The 19,888-nt window shown below is 38.0% G+C and overlaps 1 protein-coding gene across 5 annotated transcripts; it reads left to right on the forward strand.

Moving 5' to 3' along the window:
- The first annotated feature begins 10,525 nt into the window (after positions 1-10,525).
- On the forward strand, positions 10,526-19,430 carry LOC131229515 (wall-associated receptor kinase-like 1). 5 transcript variants are annotated; one of them, XM_058225491.1, is made up of 3 exons: positions 10,526-10,651; positions 17,872-17,939; positions 18,332-19,430. In XM_058225491.1, the coding sequence occupies exons 2-3, from the start codon at positions 17,924-17,926 to the stop codon at positions 19,300-19,302; spliced, it is 987 nt and encodes a 328-aa protein (XP_058081474.1). In that variant the 5' UTR covers positions 10,526-10,651; positions 17,872-17,923; the 3' UTR covers positions 19,303-19,430. The 5 variants fall into 5 exon arrangements, with proteins under 5 accessions (XP_058081474.1, XP_058081472.1, XP_058081473.1 ...); XM_058225489.1 differs by having other exon boundaries at positions 10,576-10,651; positions 17,864-17,939; XM_058225490.1 differs by having other exon boundaries at positions 10,609-10,655; positions 17,875-17,939.
- The last annotated feature ends 458 nt before the right edge of the window (positions 19,431-19,888 follow it).

Genomic DNA, 19,888 nt, shown 5'->3' on the forward strand with positions numbered 1-19,888 from the left:
CATCTAATGGTCACGTGTCAGTCTGATTTTTTAAAGCTTTGGACCGAGCATGGGATTATGCTCGGGATTACTCATCTATATATATTTAATAGCTTTGGACAGAGCATAGAATTACTCATCTAATGATTGAAGTGGATATTGCACGTACACATCACAGTGGGCCCTGTAAAAAATCTAGGGTGGGCATATAGATTAAATTCCCGTTTGAATGAGGTCTCAAGTTCAATAGGCTGGACCATAGGTTAGGGTCCAATCGAATGAGGTCTCAAGCTGAGTGGGCTGGACTATGGGTTAAGGTCCAATCGAGAGAAAACTTCTAACCTTTCCTGGGTATATGACATCCAACTATCTAATAGACTTCATGAGCATTACTTTTTAAAAACTTTGCAACAACAATTCATTTAGTGGACTAAACTTGTGTTCTGCGATTTACCTATGTCTAAACATGGTCTTATATGGTCCATTTGATGGGTAGATGTTATTGATTATTGTACTAAGCAATCCTCGTGGTGGGGCCAACCTGTTGAAAAGTTGGTTAGCATATACACTTTAGTACATTGGAAGCATCATATGCGTGGACTGTAGCTTAAGGTCTAACCTATTGGACCTAAGGACTCCTCTCCCGGGAATTATTGTTGTTTTCTGGAAACAGGGGAGACCAACCCCTAGGGCTGAAAGTCCGCCGGTTGGTGCTCAACCCTAGCCCAACCCAAGGTTCTTATACCTCAGCCCTAACCCAATCCAACCTCGGGTTGGGAATTCTCAACCCAAGCTCAACCCAAGCGGGGGCTCGGTCGGGTTAGACGGGTGGATACATGCTAATATTTTAATTATTACATTAGTCTATTATATTTCAATACACGTTTTATTTTTTGTACCTATAATTTTATTAATTATATATGTAGTTATTTATTATAAAGAGATTCATTTTTTCTAAACAAGAAAAGCTAAAATATAGGACAACTACTCCTTTAAAAGTCATGTTATGTAGCACACAATATACTTGGGAGAGTGAAATCCCGCGTATCTTGGTAGCTTGAGTCATTACAAATGGCGTGGACCAATTAGACCCGACAACATTGGAATTTCTTGTGTCTTCAACACACATGATCCGTACTCAATTATAATTTATAAGTAACTTATATATATATCGATCAGGTCCGGGTTGGGTCAGGCAACCCGAGACCTCAACCCAAGCCTGACCCAAGTTTTATTGGGTTGGTGTTTATATAGCCCAAGCTCGAGACCAAACCTGATACATCCTGCCTGAGCCCAACCCAATGTCGGGTCGGTCACGGGTCGGTCAGGTTGAACCCGCCCAACTTTCAGCCCTACCAACACCGCCCTTATTTTTTATGGGGGTCTATAGTGATGTGTATGTGAGATCCACTCCGACTATTAGATGTGCTGGGCCTAAATCCAAAAAACCTGGCTAACCTTTGATTCAGGTAGGCCACACTAAGGAAAATAATTGGAAGAGATGTCCACCCTTGATTTTTATAAGGCCCACCATAATGAGTATGTGGAATCCAGTCCAACCATTAGATGCCCCACCAAAAGCTAGGTGTGGGGCGCAAACATCAGGCCCATATGTGAAACAGTTGGCAGGTAGTCCACTTGAACCAAGGATGGGATTGATTTCAAGTGTCTAACTCTAACACGGGGACACACCTGATGGTCAGGGTGAATTTTACATTAACACCATGGTGGAGCTCACCTGGGTTACTTACCCTTTCAAAGTTAATGGAAAACAACTACTGTCACCGGACATTAATTAGCATTAATTAATCAAACTAGTTGGACGTATAACTAATTGTGTGTGTGGAGATGGTACCATGCAGTGGACCTGCTCTGTGAGCCCCACCATGATGTGTGACGGACATCCATCCCATTAATCAAATGCATCCATCTATGGTGAGCCATTAAAATCAAGCCAATCTATGACTTAAGTGGGCCACACCCCAAATAACAGTTGAGAGTAGATGCTTGCCCATTAAAACTTTCATGATTGTATATATAAGGCCCAGTGAGATGTGGTTGAGACATTCAGCCCATCTATTGTGTGCCCTACTTGGATGAGTGGTCGCACCAGATTTTAGGCCATTCTAAAACTCAGGTGGGCCTCACCAAGTGCTTTTATATGTTTTAGGCATAGTTATGGTTTCAGATGGTGTGGCTGACCTGAGTTCTAAATACCCTTGATGTTTAAGACATCCCACAACCTGGAGGGACCTACCAAATGCATGGTATGGATGTCCATCACACATAATGGTAGAGCCGTCAATCTCATAGTGTGTAGTTGTAGTACAATTGGTTTCCTAATTTAAGCATTAATTAATGTTAATAATGTTAGGAGAAGAGTGTTGTTAAATGCCCGGGAAGAGTCATTTCCATGTCAAAGGGGTAGTGTCTATGGTGGGCCCCACCCTATCATTAATGTGAAATCCACCTCGACCATCAGGTGTGTCACCCCCATATTAGACCTAGGGCCTGAAAATCTTAGTTCAAGTGAACCGCATGATTGGGAATAGTGTATTAGGAAAAGCTTACACTCCAAACTCTTTTCCTTGGTGTGGCGCACTTGAATCAAGTATGAAAATGATTTTTAGGCCTTAGGCCTAGCATTTGGTGTGACATCCCATGGTTGGGGTAAATTTTACATACTCATCATGGTGAGTCCCATAAAAATTAAAGTTGGAGCTCTCTTTCCCAAATGTTTCCCTCATGCCCGTTTGGATACCACCAAATAAGTTACCTTTTAACTTATGTTAAATAATGAGAAATTTACGACTGTGGACCCCACCTTTTATCCAGTGGTTTTTATGAAGCAATACAAACTTAACATACGCACTTGGACCTCCTCGTACAGACACCGAATTTGAGGACGAAAATACCCCTACCTTCCTCTGGCTGGCATGCAGAGACGAGCGCTGACGGACGGTCCTATGATGGGAACTCAGGTGGGGCCCACTGTGATGTTTGTGAGAAATCCTCTCCGTCTAAGTTCATTCATAGGGTCACAAAGACCTGGATGAAGAGGAAAAACAAATTTCATAATGATCCAAAACTTCTGTAACCCCTAAAAGGGTTTCAATGGTAGATGTTCAATTCCCCACTGCTTTTTGCAGTGTGGTCCACTTGATAGTTAGATCTATCTTATTTTTCGTCTCAAGCCTTAATATGAGCTCTCTAAATAGATGGATGATTTGGATATAACACAGACCTCACGATGGGACCCACAAAAGTAATATAGCAAAAAAAAAATAAAAAAATCTACAGACTGCTACAGCACTACCGCCGGTTCAGCGGCTGGTAGTGCCGCGGCAGTCTAGCAATTTTTAAAATTTTTTTTTTTACAAGGAGAACTTTTTCCCCCTTACATTTTTCTCTTATACATAATTATGTAAATATGTATATATAAGTATATAAAAATATTTTTCTATCTTTTAATTCATTTCTTTGTCTATTTATTTAAGAAGCATATCTCCTAAATTAAAATGATTTACTTAACGTACCACATATGATTTTGGGGCAGGAGAAGCTAATTTAGCCAACCAACCTAGTTATTTTCCAAGATTCCATCGGGTCGATGGTCGAAAATCCATTTCATTCAGTTCGTGGTCAATTTCAATCACTTCGTGGTCAAACTGGAAATTCAACGGGGCAAACATGAAATTGAGCGGGGAAAACTAGAAATTTAGCGGGGAAAACATGAAATTGAGCAGGGCAAACATGAAATTAGGGTTGAAAGTCGGGCGGGTTGGTTCGGGTTGGTGCTCAACCCTAACCCAACCCAAGGTTCCTATACCTAAACCTTGACCCAACCTAACTCAATCTTGGGTTGGGAATTCTCAACCCAAGCCCAACCTAAGAGGGCTCGACGGGTTGATTGGGTTGGTCGGGTGTATACATGCTAATATTTTCATTATTACATTAGTTTATTATATTTCAATATAGGACTTATTTTTTGTATCTATGATTTTATTAATTATATACATGATTATTCATCATAAAGAACTTCATTTTTTTTCTTTAAAAAACCAAGCTAAAACATAGGACTACTCCTTTAAAAAGTCATGTAGCATAGCACGCAATCTATTTGGGAGAAAGAAATCCGACATATCTTGTTAGCGTGAGTCCTTGGAAATGACGTGGACAAATGAGACCCGACATCACTAGTGTACCTTCTACACAAACAATCCACACTCAATTATAATTTATAAGTAACTAATATATTGATCGGGTTCGAGTTGGGTTAGGTAAACTGAGACCTCAACCCAAGCCCAATCTAAGTTTTATTGAGTTAGTGTTTCTATAGCCCAAGCTTGAGATCGAACCCGATATATCCTGCCCGAGCCCAACCCAATGTCGGGTCGGTCATGGGTCGATCGGGTTGAACCCGCCCAACTTGCAGCCGTACATGAAATTGAGCGGGGCAAATTAGAAATTGAGCGGGGCAACACATGAAATTGAGCGGGGCAAACATGAAAATCAGCGGGGTAAACTAGGAAATCAACGGGATAAACTAGGAAATCAGCGGGGGAAACATGAAATTGAGCGGGGGAAACTATGAAATCAGCGGGGCAAACTAGGAAATCAACGGGGCAAATAAAAAAATCAGTGGGGCAAACTAAAAAATCAGTGGGGCAAACTAAAAAATCAGTAGGGTAAGCATGAAATTGAGCGGGGGAAACTAAAAAGTTAGCGGGGCAAACTAGAAAATCAGCGGGGCAAACTAGAAAATTAGTGGGGGAAACTAAAAAATCAGTAGAGCAAACTAGGAAATCAGCGGGGCAAACTAGAAAATCAGCAGGGCAAACTAGGAAATCAGTGAGGCAAACATGAAATTGAGCGAGGCAAACTAGACAATCAGTGGGGCGAACTTAACAGATAATTTCATGGCTTGAGCCGATAAATTTAAACATATCTAATGTTCAAATGGACCATACCAAATGAAATTTTGAATTGAACTTCTATTGTTGATCATTTCTTAGGGGCTACAGAAGTTTTGGATCAAGCTTATAATTATTTTTTCTGTTAACTCATGTCTGTATGATCTTTTGAATAGGTTTGATAACAAACAAACATCACTGTTGGGCCCACTATGGTTTCAACGGTGGAAATCATTATGCCCACTGTTTCCCGTGGTATGATCCACTTGATCTTTTGATATGCTTTAATTTGGGGCTAAATCGCTAAAATTAGATGGAAAAACGGATGGACGACGTGGATATACTACATACATTCAATGTGGGCCCAACTGAGTTTACTTAGTACAATGGGAGTGTACTGACTAACTCAGTACGCAATTCGATTATGCTTGCTACGCTCCATAATGATGTTTTATTTGTAATACATCATGTTCAATACCCCTCCGTTTTCATCGGAATATGTATACACCAAAAGCCCATATGTGGGAGGGAACATAGACATTGAAGGAGGGAACCTCGACATTGAGCAGGATAAAGATGAAATTGAACGGGCCAAACATGAAATTCAGTGGGGGAAACATTAAATTCAGTGGGAAAAACATGAAATTCAGCGGGGAAAACAAGAAATTGATTAGGGGAAACATGAAATGTGGAGTCCCGCTCAGTTTGCCCAATTAATACTGATTAAGACTAATTAATATCAACAATTTCATGTTTGCCCTGCTCAATTTCATGTTTGCCCCGCTCATTTTCTAGTTTGCCCTGCTGAATTTCTTGTTTGCCCCGCTCAATTTTCAGTTTCCCTCGCTCAATTTCTAGTTTGTCCCGCTTAATTTCATGTTTGCCCCGCTCAATTTCTAGTTTGCCCCGCTCAATTTCTTGTTTACCCTGCTGAAATGGATTTTCAACCATTGACCCAATGAAATCTTGAAAAATAACTAGCTTGGTTCGCTAAATTAGCTTCTCTTACCCCAAAATCATATGTAGTACGTCGAGTAAATCATTCTAGTTTGGATCCTTACTCTTGCTCGGGTGGTAGACTCTTAGGAGTTTCAACACCCGGATGCACACACGCTAGTGGAATTTCACCACGTATGGATACTCGAATGCTTGACTGAGTGTTGAAACTCCTAAGAATCTACCACTCGAGCAAGAGTAAGAATCCTAAACTAGAATGATTTACTTACAGGGAAAATTTTAGAAAAAATTTGGTTCATGGTGCGACCCATTAGATGACTGGCTTGGATCACCAAACCATGCATCACAGTTGAATAAACTCAAGACCCGATAGTACTATTCATATTATCTTGTTGACGATTATATCATTCTTCTCCAAGTTTTACTGTTGGCTTTGATTTTCATGTTTATCTGAATAGGTAGGAAACCATTATGAGCTCACAATCATACGGTTGATTGAAAATGTGAAAGCAATGGAGAAAATTAAAGAACATAATTATTTATGTAGTTTGTCATGAAAGTGACTATGAGATTATCAAGTAGAGTTAACCATATGAAGATTATGAGTAAGAGTTAACTCACAGTTCATTTCTTTGTCTATTTATTTAACAAGCATATCTCCTAAACTAGAATGATATACGTAACATACCACATATGATTTTAGGGTAGGCGAAGCTAATTTAGCCAACCAACCTCCTCAAGCACTATTACACTACCATAAAGAGAAATATCAGTACAGAGTATACAGCTAATGCAACAGTTACCTAAGGATAGCCTATCATGCTTAAAAGGCTAAATAGATTACCATACATGCTTAAAAATGCTAAGGTTTGTGCATTACTAGCCTTTTAAAGTTAGGTTTGTGTAGTTCAAATGCCAGCTAATGATATGAATGATTTGTGGCATTCGAGCTACAACGAAGGAATCCATACCAGTTTCAAGCTCTTTGAAAAAGAGCGGGGCAAGCATGAAAAAGAGCGGGGTAAGCATGAAAATGACCGGGGCAAGTATGAAAAAGAGCGGGCAAACATGAAAAAGAGAGGGGCAAACATGAAAAAGAGCGGGGCAAGCATGAGATTTAGCGGGCAAACATGAAATTCAAGATCTTGAGCAATTGTCAAGCATTGAGTTCTATGTGCATTGAACTTGATCGACGAGCATAACGAGATAAATTGAAAATACAGTGGGACAAAGTATAAAGTTCATTTCATCATCCACCAAAATTATAAAGTATGTTATACATCATAACTTACAATTCCGGCAATTATGCAAAAAAATTTCAAAGTATGCTATTCAGTTTTCCTCGCTTCCTCTTATGCTAAGCTCGCTTTAATTTCAGTTTTCCTTGCTCCCTCTCATGCTAGGCTCGCTCAATTTTCATTTTCCCTCGCTCAATTTTAGGCTACTTAGATAATATTGATAGTATTTGATCCTCTCTGACGCAATAGATCCTCGTTGCATCATAAAAGCATGAATGCTCACTAAGGTACCTACAAAACAATTTCTATGTATTGTAAATTCTTTTCATTTGGCTTGGCATATCTCTTCTTTCACTTCTAATGAAATTGTTACTTTGTATAGCTACAGTAGTAGATAAGTAGCTTATTTGAGATAAGTAAGCTCGGTAAGCTTGGTTTAAGATCAATTACAAGTAACTTTTTTACTTAAAGTTACATAATCACTTCAACTAGGTAAACTTGGTTTAAGATACAAGTATCGACATATATCAAGAGTGTCTCGATAATATCGAGATTTAATCTTCGATATATCAAGTGTTGCTCGATAATATCGACTTTGCCTTTTAAATGTTCAGCATCCAACACTAAAATTTCAATAATTTCTCAATATATAGAGCATGTCCCGATAATATTGACGTTCAAATCTCGATATATCGTTCAATTTCGTGTTTGCCCCGCTCAAATTTCAGTTTCCCCTGCTTAATTTCAAGTTTGCCCCACTGAATTTTTAGTTTGCCCCGCGCAATTTAATGTTTGCCCCGCTCATTTTCATGTTTGCCGCGCTCATTTTCTTAATAAATTGTTTGAAACTCTTTGAAAATGAGCGGGGCAAGCATGAAAATGAGCGGGGCAAGCATGAAATTCAGCGGGGCAAATATGAAAATGAACGGGGCAAGCATGAAAATGAGCGGGGCAAGCATGAAAATGAGCGGGACAAGCATGAAATTCAGTGGAGCAAACATGAAAAATGAGCGGGGCAAACATGAAAATTGGAACCCCAAAACTGAAGAGATTCTCAAAGAGCTGAATTCCAATACTTCAGTATATGATTGATCCTGCAATTACCATTTGTTAAATTTTGTGGTTCTTTCTTGTTGCTCTGCTTATGAAGTGAGTTTGGAGAAGTGTTGCTCCTTTTGGACTCATGTACTTGAAAATAACCAGGCTGCCCTCCTAGACTGCCTCTGGCGATGGAATTTGGTTAGTAGAGAAGGATAAACTCTTTATATTAGATGACCTACAACCGAGGAAAATGTTTATGAGTACATGGAAGCATACCATCAACATCTCTGATTTAAACTCTCTATTTTTTTCATGTACAATGACCTAGTTTTTTCACCAAATGATTCTTCAAGGTGAGTCCCTCATTTAGCATGGCCCTCATGTCCCAGACAGATAATAGGTTTACAAGTTAGATGGACTGTATTGTAAGCTATCCAACAACCGGTTGTAGGAGATCATTACTCACAAAGAAAAGATGTTCAAAGTTCCAAATTCATCAGCAAAATCAGATAATTTGCCCCTCTTATATTTCAGTTTGCCCTGTTGTTTTTCTTGTTTGCCCCACTCATATTTCAGTTTGCCCCGCTGTTTTCCTTGTTTGTCCTGCTATTTTTCTAGTTTGGCCTGCTCATATTTCAGTTTGCTCCGCTGTATTTCTAATTTGCCCCGCTCATATTTCAGTTTGCCCCGCTGTTTTTCTTGTTTGCCCCACTCATATTTCAGTTTGCCCCACTGTTTTCCTTGTTTGCCCCGCTTATATTTCAGTTTGCCCAGCTATTTTTCTAATTTACCCCGCTCATATTTCAGTTTGCCCCATTGTTTTTCTAGTTTACCCCGCTCATATTTCAGTTTGCCCCGCTGTTTTTCTTGTTTGCACCGCTCATATTTTAGTTTGCCCCGTTATTTTTCTTGTTTGCCCCGCTGTTTTTCTAGTTTGCCCCGCTCATATTTCAGTTTCTCCTGCTGTTTTTCTTGTTTGCCCCGCTCATATTTCAGTTTGCCCCGCTGTTTTTCTAGTTTGCCCCGCTCATTTTCATGTTTACCCCGCTCGGGTGGTAGACTATTAGGAGTTTCAACACCCGGTCAAGTGTTCGAGTATCCATAGGTGGTGAAATTCCACTAGTGTGAGTGTGTGTGCGTGTAAAAAAAAATAAAAATCATTCTAGTTTAAGAGATATGCTTGTTAAATACATAGACAAAAAAATGAATTAAAAGATAGGAAAATATTTTTATATACTCATATATACATATTTACATAATTATGTATTAAAGAAAAATGTAAGGGAGAAAAAGTTCTCCCTATAAAAAGAAAAAAATAATAAAAAAATCTATAGACTGCCGTGGCACTACCACTGAACCGGCCGCGGCAATCTGTAGAAATTTTATTTTTATTTTTTTGCTATATTGCCTTTGTGGGTCCCATCATGAGGGTTTTGTTATATCCAAACCGTCCATCTATTTGGCGAGCTCATATTAAGACTCGAGACGAAAAATAAGATAGATCTAACTATCAAGTGGACCACACTGTAAAAGGCAGTGGGGAATTGAACGTCTACCATTGAAACCCTTTTAGGGGTTACAGTTTTGGATCATTGTGAAATTTGTTTTTCCTCTTCATCCAGGTCTTTGTGACCCTATGAATGAACTTAGACGGGGAGGATTTCTCACAAACATCACAGTGGGCTCCACCTGAGTTTCTAATGGTTGACGCTCATTCAACACTGTTTCCTGTAATGTGGTACACTTGAGATTTGGATATACCTCATTTTTGGTCTCCTACCATAAAATGATCTGGAAAAATATATGGACGGCATGGATGAAAAGAATACATCATTGTGGGTCCCACAGACCACCGACGATACGCCATTAGCGGGTGGCAGGAGGAGTACCCAATCCGTTTCCATGAAAAGGAGGGGTATTTTCGTCCTGGAATTTATCGCCCGTACGAGGTCTAAGTGCGTATGTTAAGTTTGTATTGCATCAAGAATATCCAATGGATAATAGGTGGGGTCCACAGTCGTAAATTTCTCGGGACTGGATGGAGATCCGGTGAATCGGGTCAGATGGTTCTGGTATCCGTGGATTTAGGTACCCGATTACAGCTCTAGATTCATGACTGCAGTGGCATGAGGCTCATTTTGTGAATCCACATTGTTTGGTGTGAGGCCCATAACATCAAACGGTTACAAATGGTTTGGATAAGTTAGCAATGACTCGAGAACTTTGTTCTCTCATCTAAACAGTTGATATCATGGGCCCCATTGTATGGCCCATGCATAGAAAATCTCCCAATGAAAGGACAAATATTCTACAGTTTGGATTTGTTGGTGTGGTGTATATTTTGTGGGAGTTTCTCAGACTACTGTATTGTTCTACTTTTATAGACAGAAGGGAGTGCTGAACGGAATCCTATCCACTCTTCTCTATTCTCTGTTTATGGAAGTAGAAACAAATGCCATCTTTTCTTCTCTCTCACTCAAGTCTGTATTTCATTTAAGTGGGATTCCCTGATCTGCAATTTCCGTAAGTGAAATAAATCTATGTTCTTCTTGTTTTTTAGATTCTACAAATTTCTGTTTTTGAGCAAATTTTTTAATTGAATTTTTATTTATTTATTTATTTATTTTATGATGATGGCACCAAGTCCTCGAATCCTTGACTTTGGAGATTAAGAAACCATTACTTTCAACGCGTTCGGATGTAGCACTGTCAAATTAAATTGTAGTTACCAGTCTAATAGCCGGTATTTGGTTGTGGAAAATATTATGGAATCGGATTGATTAATCATGAAATTTAATGCAACCAAACACACCCATTTAATCAAAGGGAAAAAGTTTGTAATTTCCTTAGAATTGGTACCAAGGAAGTCGGCTTCAAATTCCAATCAAAAAGTTCAAATTCTTTAGGTTACTTCCTCATTAAAAAGTTGGTTTTTTCACTTCATTTGTGCACTCGAGCCATAGATAGCAAAATGGCATTTGGGCATTTGGAAAAAAATTGTTCATGTTTAATTCAGTCTCGATCATTAAAAAATGTGGTAAAAAAAGAAGCAAAAATGCTAAAAATTTGGTAAATGAGAAGTTTACGTTAAATATTTTGGGGACGCAACAAGCCCTAACACGACTTATCTAGTGTGGAAGCAACCATATACGGAATCACACAACGCAATAGAAAAATAAAAATTCAAACAGTCACAGAGAACACATGAATTTTAAGTGAAAAAATCATTGCAGTAAAAAACCACAACACCAAACGACCAACAATCCACTACTAACAAAAAATTACAAGAGATAGAACAACTTACAGATGTCAAAACCCTGGCTTTCTTCCTCTCAAAACTCTTGGCTCTTATGCTCTCTTAATCTCATCCACCCTAATCATGTATTAACCCGGTTTATATAACTCATGTATAAAATTAGAAACAAAATAGCGTACTTTCATGTCCCGCTTAGTCACACCTTCAGTCGACCGAGACATCAACAGTCTCTCAGTCAACCGAAGCAAATCTTGGTCAATTGGGAATATCACAGCGTGCTTCGGTCGACACAAGAATTCCTCGGTCGATTGAACAACACTGCAATAGATTAAAGATACTCTAACAACAATCCCCACCATGACTTTAATCCTAAAGCACCACTGCTCTAACTTGCTATTACCATCTCTGCTTATCTTCATTATAGCATTATCATTGTCGTTTCTTGTGCACACTCTGTCTTCATTCATTTTCTAAGCTCAGAGAAGTCGAGCAAAACCTGAACTTCTCTACAGAAATCACCTTCTTAGGCATATCTGTCGGATTCTCACTAGTGTAAATCTTCTCAATAGTAATATCGCCTTCCTCTAACATCTGTTAGATAAAATTATGATGAACATCAATGTGTTTAGTCTGGGAATGGTATACCGAGTTCTTTGTCAAATTGATCATGCTTTCGCGATCACAATGTACATGCACAACTTCATGCCCCCAACTCATTGATCATTCCTTTCAGTCAAATAGCTTCTTTGAATGCTTTCATCATTGTCATATGTTTTGCTTCATTTGTGGAACACTACCAAAAAACATGACGACACCGATGGCTAAAAACCATCAACGTAATCCTTGCCCGATATTAAACGCCATCCGAATGGCCGTCGAGAAAGGGGGTGTCGGTGTTGCCCGCCGACAGCCATAACCGATTGCCAATGGCTTTAAGGGGGTGTTTGGCGCATGGCATTGGGAAGGATTAGGTGGGATGGGATTCAAAAAACTTAATTATTACATATGGCAGGGATTGTCCCCTATTACCCTAAGATAAGCTTAATTCCTTACCATGTTTGTAATATGGTGGTACATTGAATGGATATACCCACCATCATTTGAAACTATTGAGAATAACACGTGTTATATCCAAACCGTTCATCTGTTTTGTAACCTCATTTTATGGCATGGGCCTAAAAATGAGGCAGATCCAAAACTTATGTGGCCCCAAAGAAGTTTTCAATGGTAGGTATTCAATTCTCGTTGCCTTTTATGGTGGGGTCCACTTGAGCTTTAGATCTACCTGATTTTTTGGCCCATGCTCTAAAATGATCTTGAAAAATGAGTGGACGGTGTGGATATAGCCCACACATCATGGTGGGACCTACACAACTTGCTAACATTGAGTGGAATTGGCACAGGACCCAATGCAATTCCATCTAATCTAATTCCAAGCTTTTCCATTCTTCCCAAACATTGAGTGGAATTGGCACGGAATCAAATGCAATTCCATCCCACCTAATCCCATATAATACCATGCGCCAAACGCGCCGCCCCTCCCCCCCAAACGGCCTAAAAGCTGTCGGCATTTCTCATTAAATAAACAAGAAAACTTGCAAATTATTGGAAACAAATTACCCATCTCTAGCTTTGAACGGGCAGATCTTTGTGGGGGGTAAACAAATTCCAAATATATTGAATTGGATCAACATTGAATTGAACTCAACAAATTGGAAAAGTGGCACCAAAAAATTTCTAAGTATAAAGGCTTCAGCCGGTCTCTCTATACTTACACGAAGAAACTTTTAAGTGCCCATAATTAATAGAAAATGGTGTATTTTTATTCAATACCTTTGATAAGTAAAGAAGAACATGATACAAAACATAGATTCATGAATGAAAAAAGAAGAATCTAAGAGGAGCTATTTTTAAATTTTGTTAGGATACATTCCAATGCATCCCCAATACTTCAATAGTTTGTCGATTGGATAAGAGTCTTTTAAGTTCAGGAATGAGAATCTAAAAGGAGCTATCTTACAATAATCCCACAACAAGATACCTATGCAACTTTGGTTATTGCATAGGGTCTCTTCATTGATTCAAACCGTTTATATAGTCATCTCAGATGCATAATACTAGAAGAAAAGAAAAAAAAAAAAAATCAGATTGAAATGTCTCAACCCTTTTGACTATTCAAAAGTTGAGAAGACTATCCATGTTTAAAATGAAAAGAGTCAGATGCTGCAAGAATCAGCAATTGAAAATGACACGATATAAAAATCGAAAGAAAAAAGAATTACAGAAGAAAGACAAAGGCAAACCAACAAAGCTTCTAGGAATAGTGTAAAGGTTATAGATGAAATACAAAATTATTATATCCAATGTAACAAGGACAATTTCTTTTTCAAGGGAATTCCATGTCTGAACAAAACCATGAATAACATTGCCCATGATTCAAATTCTCAAAAAAAGAAGCAAAAAAACATTGCTCATGTTTCTTTCCATCATTTACATCCCATCCATTAACTTTCTTCGTGAGATTTGAACTAACCCGGGTATAGTTTTCCTATCCCACGTTTGTCTAAGACTATTTCTAACATCTTCGGTCCTACATGCGTAACTTGTGAGTTATGCTAGAAGCTACCATTTTCATCTATAAACATATAAATTAATCTGCAACGGATGCCACTAAGACTGCCATTAGAAAAGAAAAATATGCCCTTGAAGCATGCAAAAGAAGGGCCCAGGTCATCAAATTCACCCATATCTGCACCATTCCACTGTATATTTTCACACTCAAGATCACCGTCTTCCTCATTAGCAATCGGAGCCTCAATCACACTAATGGCCTTTCTTTGTAGCTTAACTTCTATGCCAGTTTTTAGAACCTGCACTGAAGTGGAATACATTCAGAAAGTGCACTTGTTACCGAAAATTACAAGAGGAAAACAGCAGGGGATGTCTACAAATGATGGGGTTCTGGAATACTTGCAATCTACAACTTAGCACATCAAGACAAGCAATTGGGAAATGGAAATGCAATCAATCAACCTTTACCAACCACAAAATATCATTAAAATCTGGGGGGGAAAACACCAGACAAATTTGATTTCATAGTTATGAAGAAATAAGATAATCTAGGTATCTTCTAAATATCAAAACGGACAACCCATTACCTCTTGAATTGCAGCCAAAGCTTATAAGCCCATCACCTCCTCTCCTTAGACCTTCCCCAGCTCAACCCATTTACATAGTCAACAAAGGAAGAAACACCTGACCAATTATAATAAACAAAAAAAAAGAAAAAAGAAAAAAAAAAAGAACATTTCCAAACAAAATCATTAGTCAGTCCAAAAAATCTCAAAATTGATAGAAAACTGTCATGATTTTTCCATTCAAAGAAAATTAAAAATAAAGCCAGCCCATTAACCAACATTGAGGGCACATTCGGTTGCTCCGAAATATCATGAAATTTCATGAATAAACAGTCTAATTTGGTGTAAAATTTCATGATATTCTTTGCAACCAAACACACTAACAACAAAAAAAGGTTTTTTTTTTTAGAAAAAGAAGAAATCAAACAACCACGAAATTGAACTGAAATTATAAATTATTTTTATTGATTAACATTAAGTATGGGGCTAAGGCACACCCAACCTAACATCCAACTGAAAGCCTAACCATTCTGAGCCGTACAAAAAGTAGAGTTTGTGCAATTTTTGGGCATGTTCCCAAATCCTAACTGAATTTTTCTATCATGGTATCAATCGGGTCTGAAATTGTGTGACAACTATTAATAAGGCCCAAGAACTGTACGGATCAAGATCATGTGAATTGGGTCATATACTTGGGGTGTAGCCTCACTCAATTCGAGATCAAGAGAATCATCCACGCAGTAGGCGACAGGGATTATGTTAAATAAAGAAAGTCAGATTTTTTTATTTTTTTTTAAATAACAAAATAAATGAAAGTCAAAAGAGGTACAAATCGATAAAGATAAAAGAACAAAAAACAAACATAATATTTCCAATAAGAAGAAAATCGTTTAAAAAATCCATGGATTTTGGTACACGTTTACAGCTCTAGATTCATGACTGCAGTGGCATGATGCTCATTTTGTGCATCCACATTGTTTGGCCCAGAACATCAAACGGTTACAAATGGTTTGGATAAGTTAGCAATGACTCGAGAATTTTGTTCCCTGATCTAAACAATTGATATCATGGGCCCCATTGTATGGCCCATGCACCAAAAATCTCCCAATAAAAGGATAAATATTTTACTGTCTGGATCTGTTGGTGTGGTGTATATTTTGTGGTTGTAAGGCCCACAACATCAAACGGTTCCAAATGGTTTGGATAAGTTAGCAATGACTCGAGAATTTTGTTCCCTGATCTAAACAATTGATATCATGAGCCCCATTGTATGGCCCATGCACCAAAAATATCCAAATAGAAGGACATATTTTACAGTCTGGTTCTGTCGGTGTGGTGTATATTTTGTGGTTATGAGGCCCACAACATCAAACGGTTCCAAATGGTTTGGATAAGTTAGCAATGACTGGAGAATTTTGTTCCATGATCTAAACAATTGATATCATGGGCCCCATTGTATGGCCCATGCACCAAAAATCTCCCAATGAAAGGACAAATATTTTACAGTCTGGATCTGTTGGTGTGGTGTATATTTTGTGGTTGTGAGGCCTGGAACATCAAACGGTTCCAAATGGTTTGGATAAGTTAGCAATGACTCGAGAATTTTGTTCCCTGATCTAAACAGTTGATATCATGGGCCCCATTGTATGGGCCATGCATCAAAAATCTCCCAATGAAAGGACAAATATTTTACAGTCTGGATTTGTTAGTGCTGTGTATATTTTGTGGTTGTGAGGCCCGGCGGTTCCAAATGGTTTGGATAAGTTAGCAATGACTCAAGAATTTTGTTCCCTTATCTAAACAATTGATATCATGGGCCCCACTGTATGGCCATGCACCAAAAATCTCCCAATGAAAGGACAATATTTTACGGTCTGGATCCGTTGGTGTGGTGTATATTTTGTGGTTGTGAGGCCCAGAACATCGAACGGTTCCAAATGGTTTGGATAAGTTAGCAATGACTCAGAGAATTTTGTTCCTTGATCTAAACAATTGATATCATGGCCCCATTGTATGGCCCATGCACCAAAAATCTCCAAATAAAAGGACAAATATTTTACAGTCTGGATCTGTTGGTGTGGTGTATATTTTGTGGTTATGAGGCCCACAACATCAAACGGTTCCAAATGGTTTGGATAAGTTAGCAATGACTCAAGAATTTTGTTCCCTTATCTAAACAATTGATATCATGGGCCCCATTGTATGGCCCATGCACCAAAAATCTCCGAATGAAAGGATAAATATTCTACAGACTGGATCTGTTGATACGGTGTATATTTTGTGCTTGTCTCTCAGACTACTGTACTGTTCTACTTTTATAAACAGAACTTTTCTATATTCTCTGTTTGTAAAAGTAGAAACAAGTACCAGTCTCTCTCTCTCTCTCTCAAGTCGTTGTTCATTTAACAGGGATTCCCTGATCTGCAATTTCTGTTCTTCTTGGCGTTTGAGATTTTACAATTTCCCATTTTGAGCACCTTTTTTTTTCTTTTTCTTTTTTAATTTTTATTTATGATGGCACCAATTCCGCGAACCCTTGACTTGGAGATCAAGAAACCATTAGTTTGAACGCTTTTGGATGTAGCACTGTCAAACTAAATTGCAGTTACCAGTCTAATAATAGTCTGTGTTAGGTTGCACAAAATATCATGGAATTAGACTGATTAATTATGAAATTTCATGATATTTAATGCAACCAAACACACCCATTTAATCAAAGGGAAAAAGTTTGTATTTTCCTTGGAATTGGTACTGAGGAAGTCAGCTTCAAATTCCAATCACAATAAGTTTAAATTTGGCAAAAAAACATAAAAAATAAAATTGTTCGTGTTTAATTCAGTCTCGATCATTAAAAAATGTGGTAAAAAAAAATAAAAATGCCAAAATTTTGGTAAATGAAAAGTTCAGGATGAATATAATTTAGATTAAAAATGAAATGAAAAAAATGGCTATATACATCCATATATGTGTGTAGATAGCATAGATGAATAACATTAAAAAAAACTTTAATTAAAATATATAAATTGCCTCAAAAAGGTTTTTTTAATGAAAGTTTTTTATTGAAAAGAAAATTGTTTAATTCAGTTTGCCCACAAACTAAAATTTTCCAATCTTAAGATATACGGAGTTTAAAACATTTTATCAATTACATGTGTATTTTTAAAAAAATATGGAGTTTAAAATGGAGTACTTACCATGATCCAAACACAACCCTATATGTTTCTCTAAAAATGCGATCGAAGGCACCACAAGTCATATAACAACAACCTTTGAATCTCTTTCCCATTGTATGCTGTTTCAACTCATTCTCATTTATTTATTTATTTTTATTATTTTTTGGAGATTTTTAGAAGAAAAAAGGAAGGGCAATTTGTGTACACACTTCGAAGTCACCGAAGTAACATGGCACTCAGACAATGTAAGTTCTCCCAACTAATAGTTGATCTTCTTTTTGTACCCTTTTCTCTTTTTAAATTTTATTAATGTTAGAGTATAGATACAAATAATGATCAATGTGCTGGAGGTTGGAAGGGAAGAGAGATGGATGACTAGGATCAAATCATAACTCTGATACCATGTTAAATTTTAGGAACTACGTTTTACAGAACTGTTGTGTCATTATTCCACTTAAAATAAGTAGAATGTATGAAAGAGATGGAAGATCTGTAAAAAAATCTTAATAGATATACATGTATCCATCCACATACTTATCTATATTATATACAGTTGTACATAGATATACTGTACTCTAACAATTAAAAAGGATAGGATTTAATCTTTGAAAAGTGAATTTTGTGGTCATTCTCGCAGGCTACAAAAGTTGGTTTGGTTCTAGCTTGAAACCAAAATGGGATGATGAGGTCTTCTTAAATAACGGAGCTGAGTTATTAGAAGAGTTAATTACTTCTTCCGAAGGTAAAAGTAGCCCAATCCGCATCTTTTCTGCGAAAGAGCTTGAGAAGGCAACTAAGAATTATGCAGATGACCTATTTTTTCATGAAGATTCAGAGTACAAAATGTATAAGGGAACCATCGATGGTCGAGCTATTATTGTTTCTAAGTCAAAACAGTCCGATTTAATTTCCTCCTCCAGAGCCTATGAAGTTGCACTACTATCCCGAATTAACCATGTGAACATATTGAAGATACTCGGATGTTGCCTCGAGATCAAAATTCCAACACTAGTGTATGAATTCTTCTCCGACGAGACTCTTTCCGACCGTATCCACAAAGCTGGAAGTTCATGCTATATTTCATGGGAAAATTGTTTAAAGATTGCTACAGGAGTGGCGTATGGACTTACCTATTTGCACATAGACATGGCGACACCAATCATTCATAGGGATATAAAATCAAGAAAAATTTTGTTGGACGAACATTGTAATGTCAAAATCATTGGTTTTGATTTGTCACTGCCTATACCCTTGGGTGAAACAGAGATAGAATGCGTTGTTATGGGGACCTTTGGGTATTCGGATCCATGTTATATTGAGACGGGGCTAGTATCAGAAAAAAGCGATGTTTATAGCTATGGGGCAGTTGTGTTTGAGATTTTAACAGGAAAGAAGAACAGAGAGGTTAGGGGGTCGGGTTCTGAGTTTGCTGAATACACAGAAGAGAAGCTTGTTGGCTTTGCTGAGGCAAGTCTTCTTCAAGAAGTGAAGAAAGATCAACTGATGGCATTTGCACAGCTTGTTAGGAGATGCCTTTCGAGAAGCTGGGAAGAGAGGCCTACAATGAAGGAAGTTGTTCAAGAACTCCGACGAATTAAAGGGTTATGAAAGTTTCAAGAAAGCCCTCCTCTTTGATCACCATGTCCACTTTAGGATGTACTAAGATACATTTTCTCCATAGTCATAGCTATGGCTCAGGTGTTTCAACTGAATATCCATTCCAACTTTGTGGGGCCTACCAGAATGGGCCCAAAACGGCTTGGAAAGCCGTTAAAGTGAAACTTCTTATGAAAAATAACCACAAACAAAATGTTTTTTTTTTTTTTGTCACTTTTCATAAGATCCTTCACATTAACTGCCTGCCTTTGATTTTATTTTTTTTAGGCCCACCTATGTACAATCCACTCCAACCGTCAGTTTTGTCGGCCCAAAAATCAGGATGATCCGTTATTCAGGTGGGCCTCGCTAAAGGAAACAATTGGGAGAGAGATGCCCACCCTTTATTTTATTTTTTTACAGGGCCCACCGTAATGATTATGTGAAATCAACTCCAACCATTGGCTGCCTTGTGGAATGTTATGCCAGTGGTCACCATGTTTAGGTCTATCCTTGATTAGTGTGGGCCACACCAAGGGAAATAGTTTGTAGGTTTGGCATCTCTGCCTACTGTTTCCACTCGTGTGGTCCACTTGAA

This window comes from Magnolia sinica, chromosome 16, assembly GCF_029962835.1.
Source record: "Magnolia sinica isolate HGM2019 chromosome 16, MsV1, whole genome shotgun sequence".
Classification (NCBI taxonomy): Eukaryota; Viridiplantae; Streptophyta; class Magnoliopsida; order Magnoliales; family Magnoliaceae; genus Magnolia; species Magnolia sinica.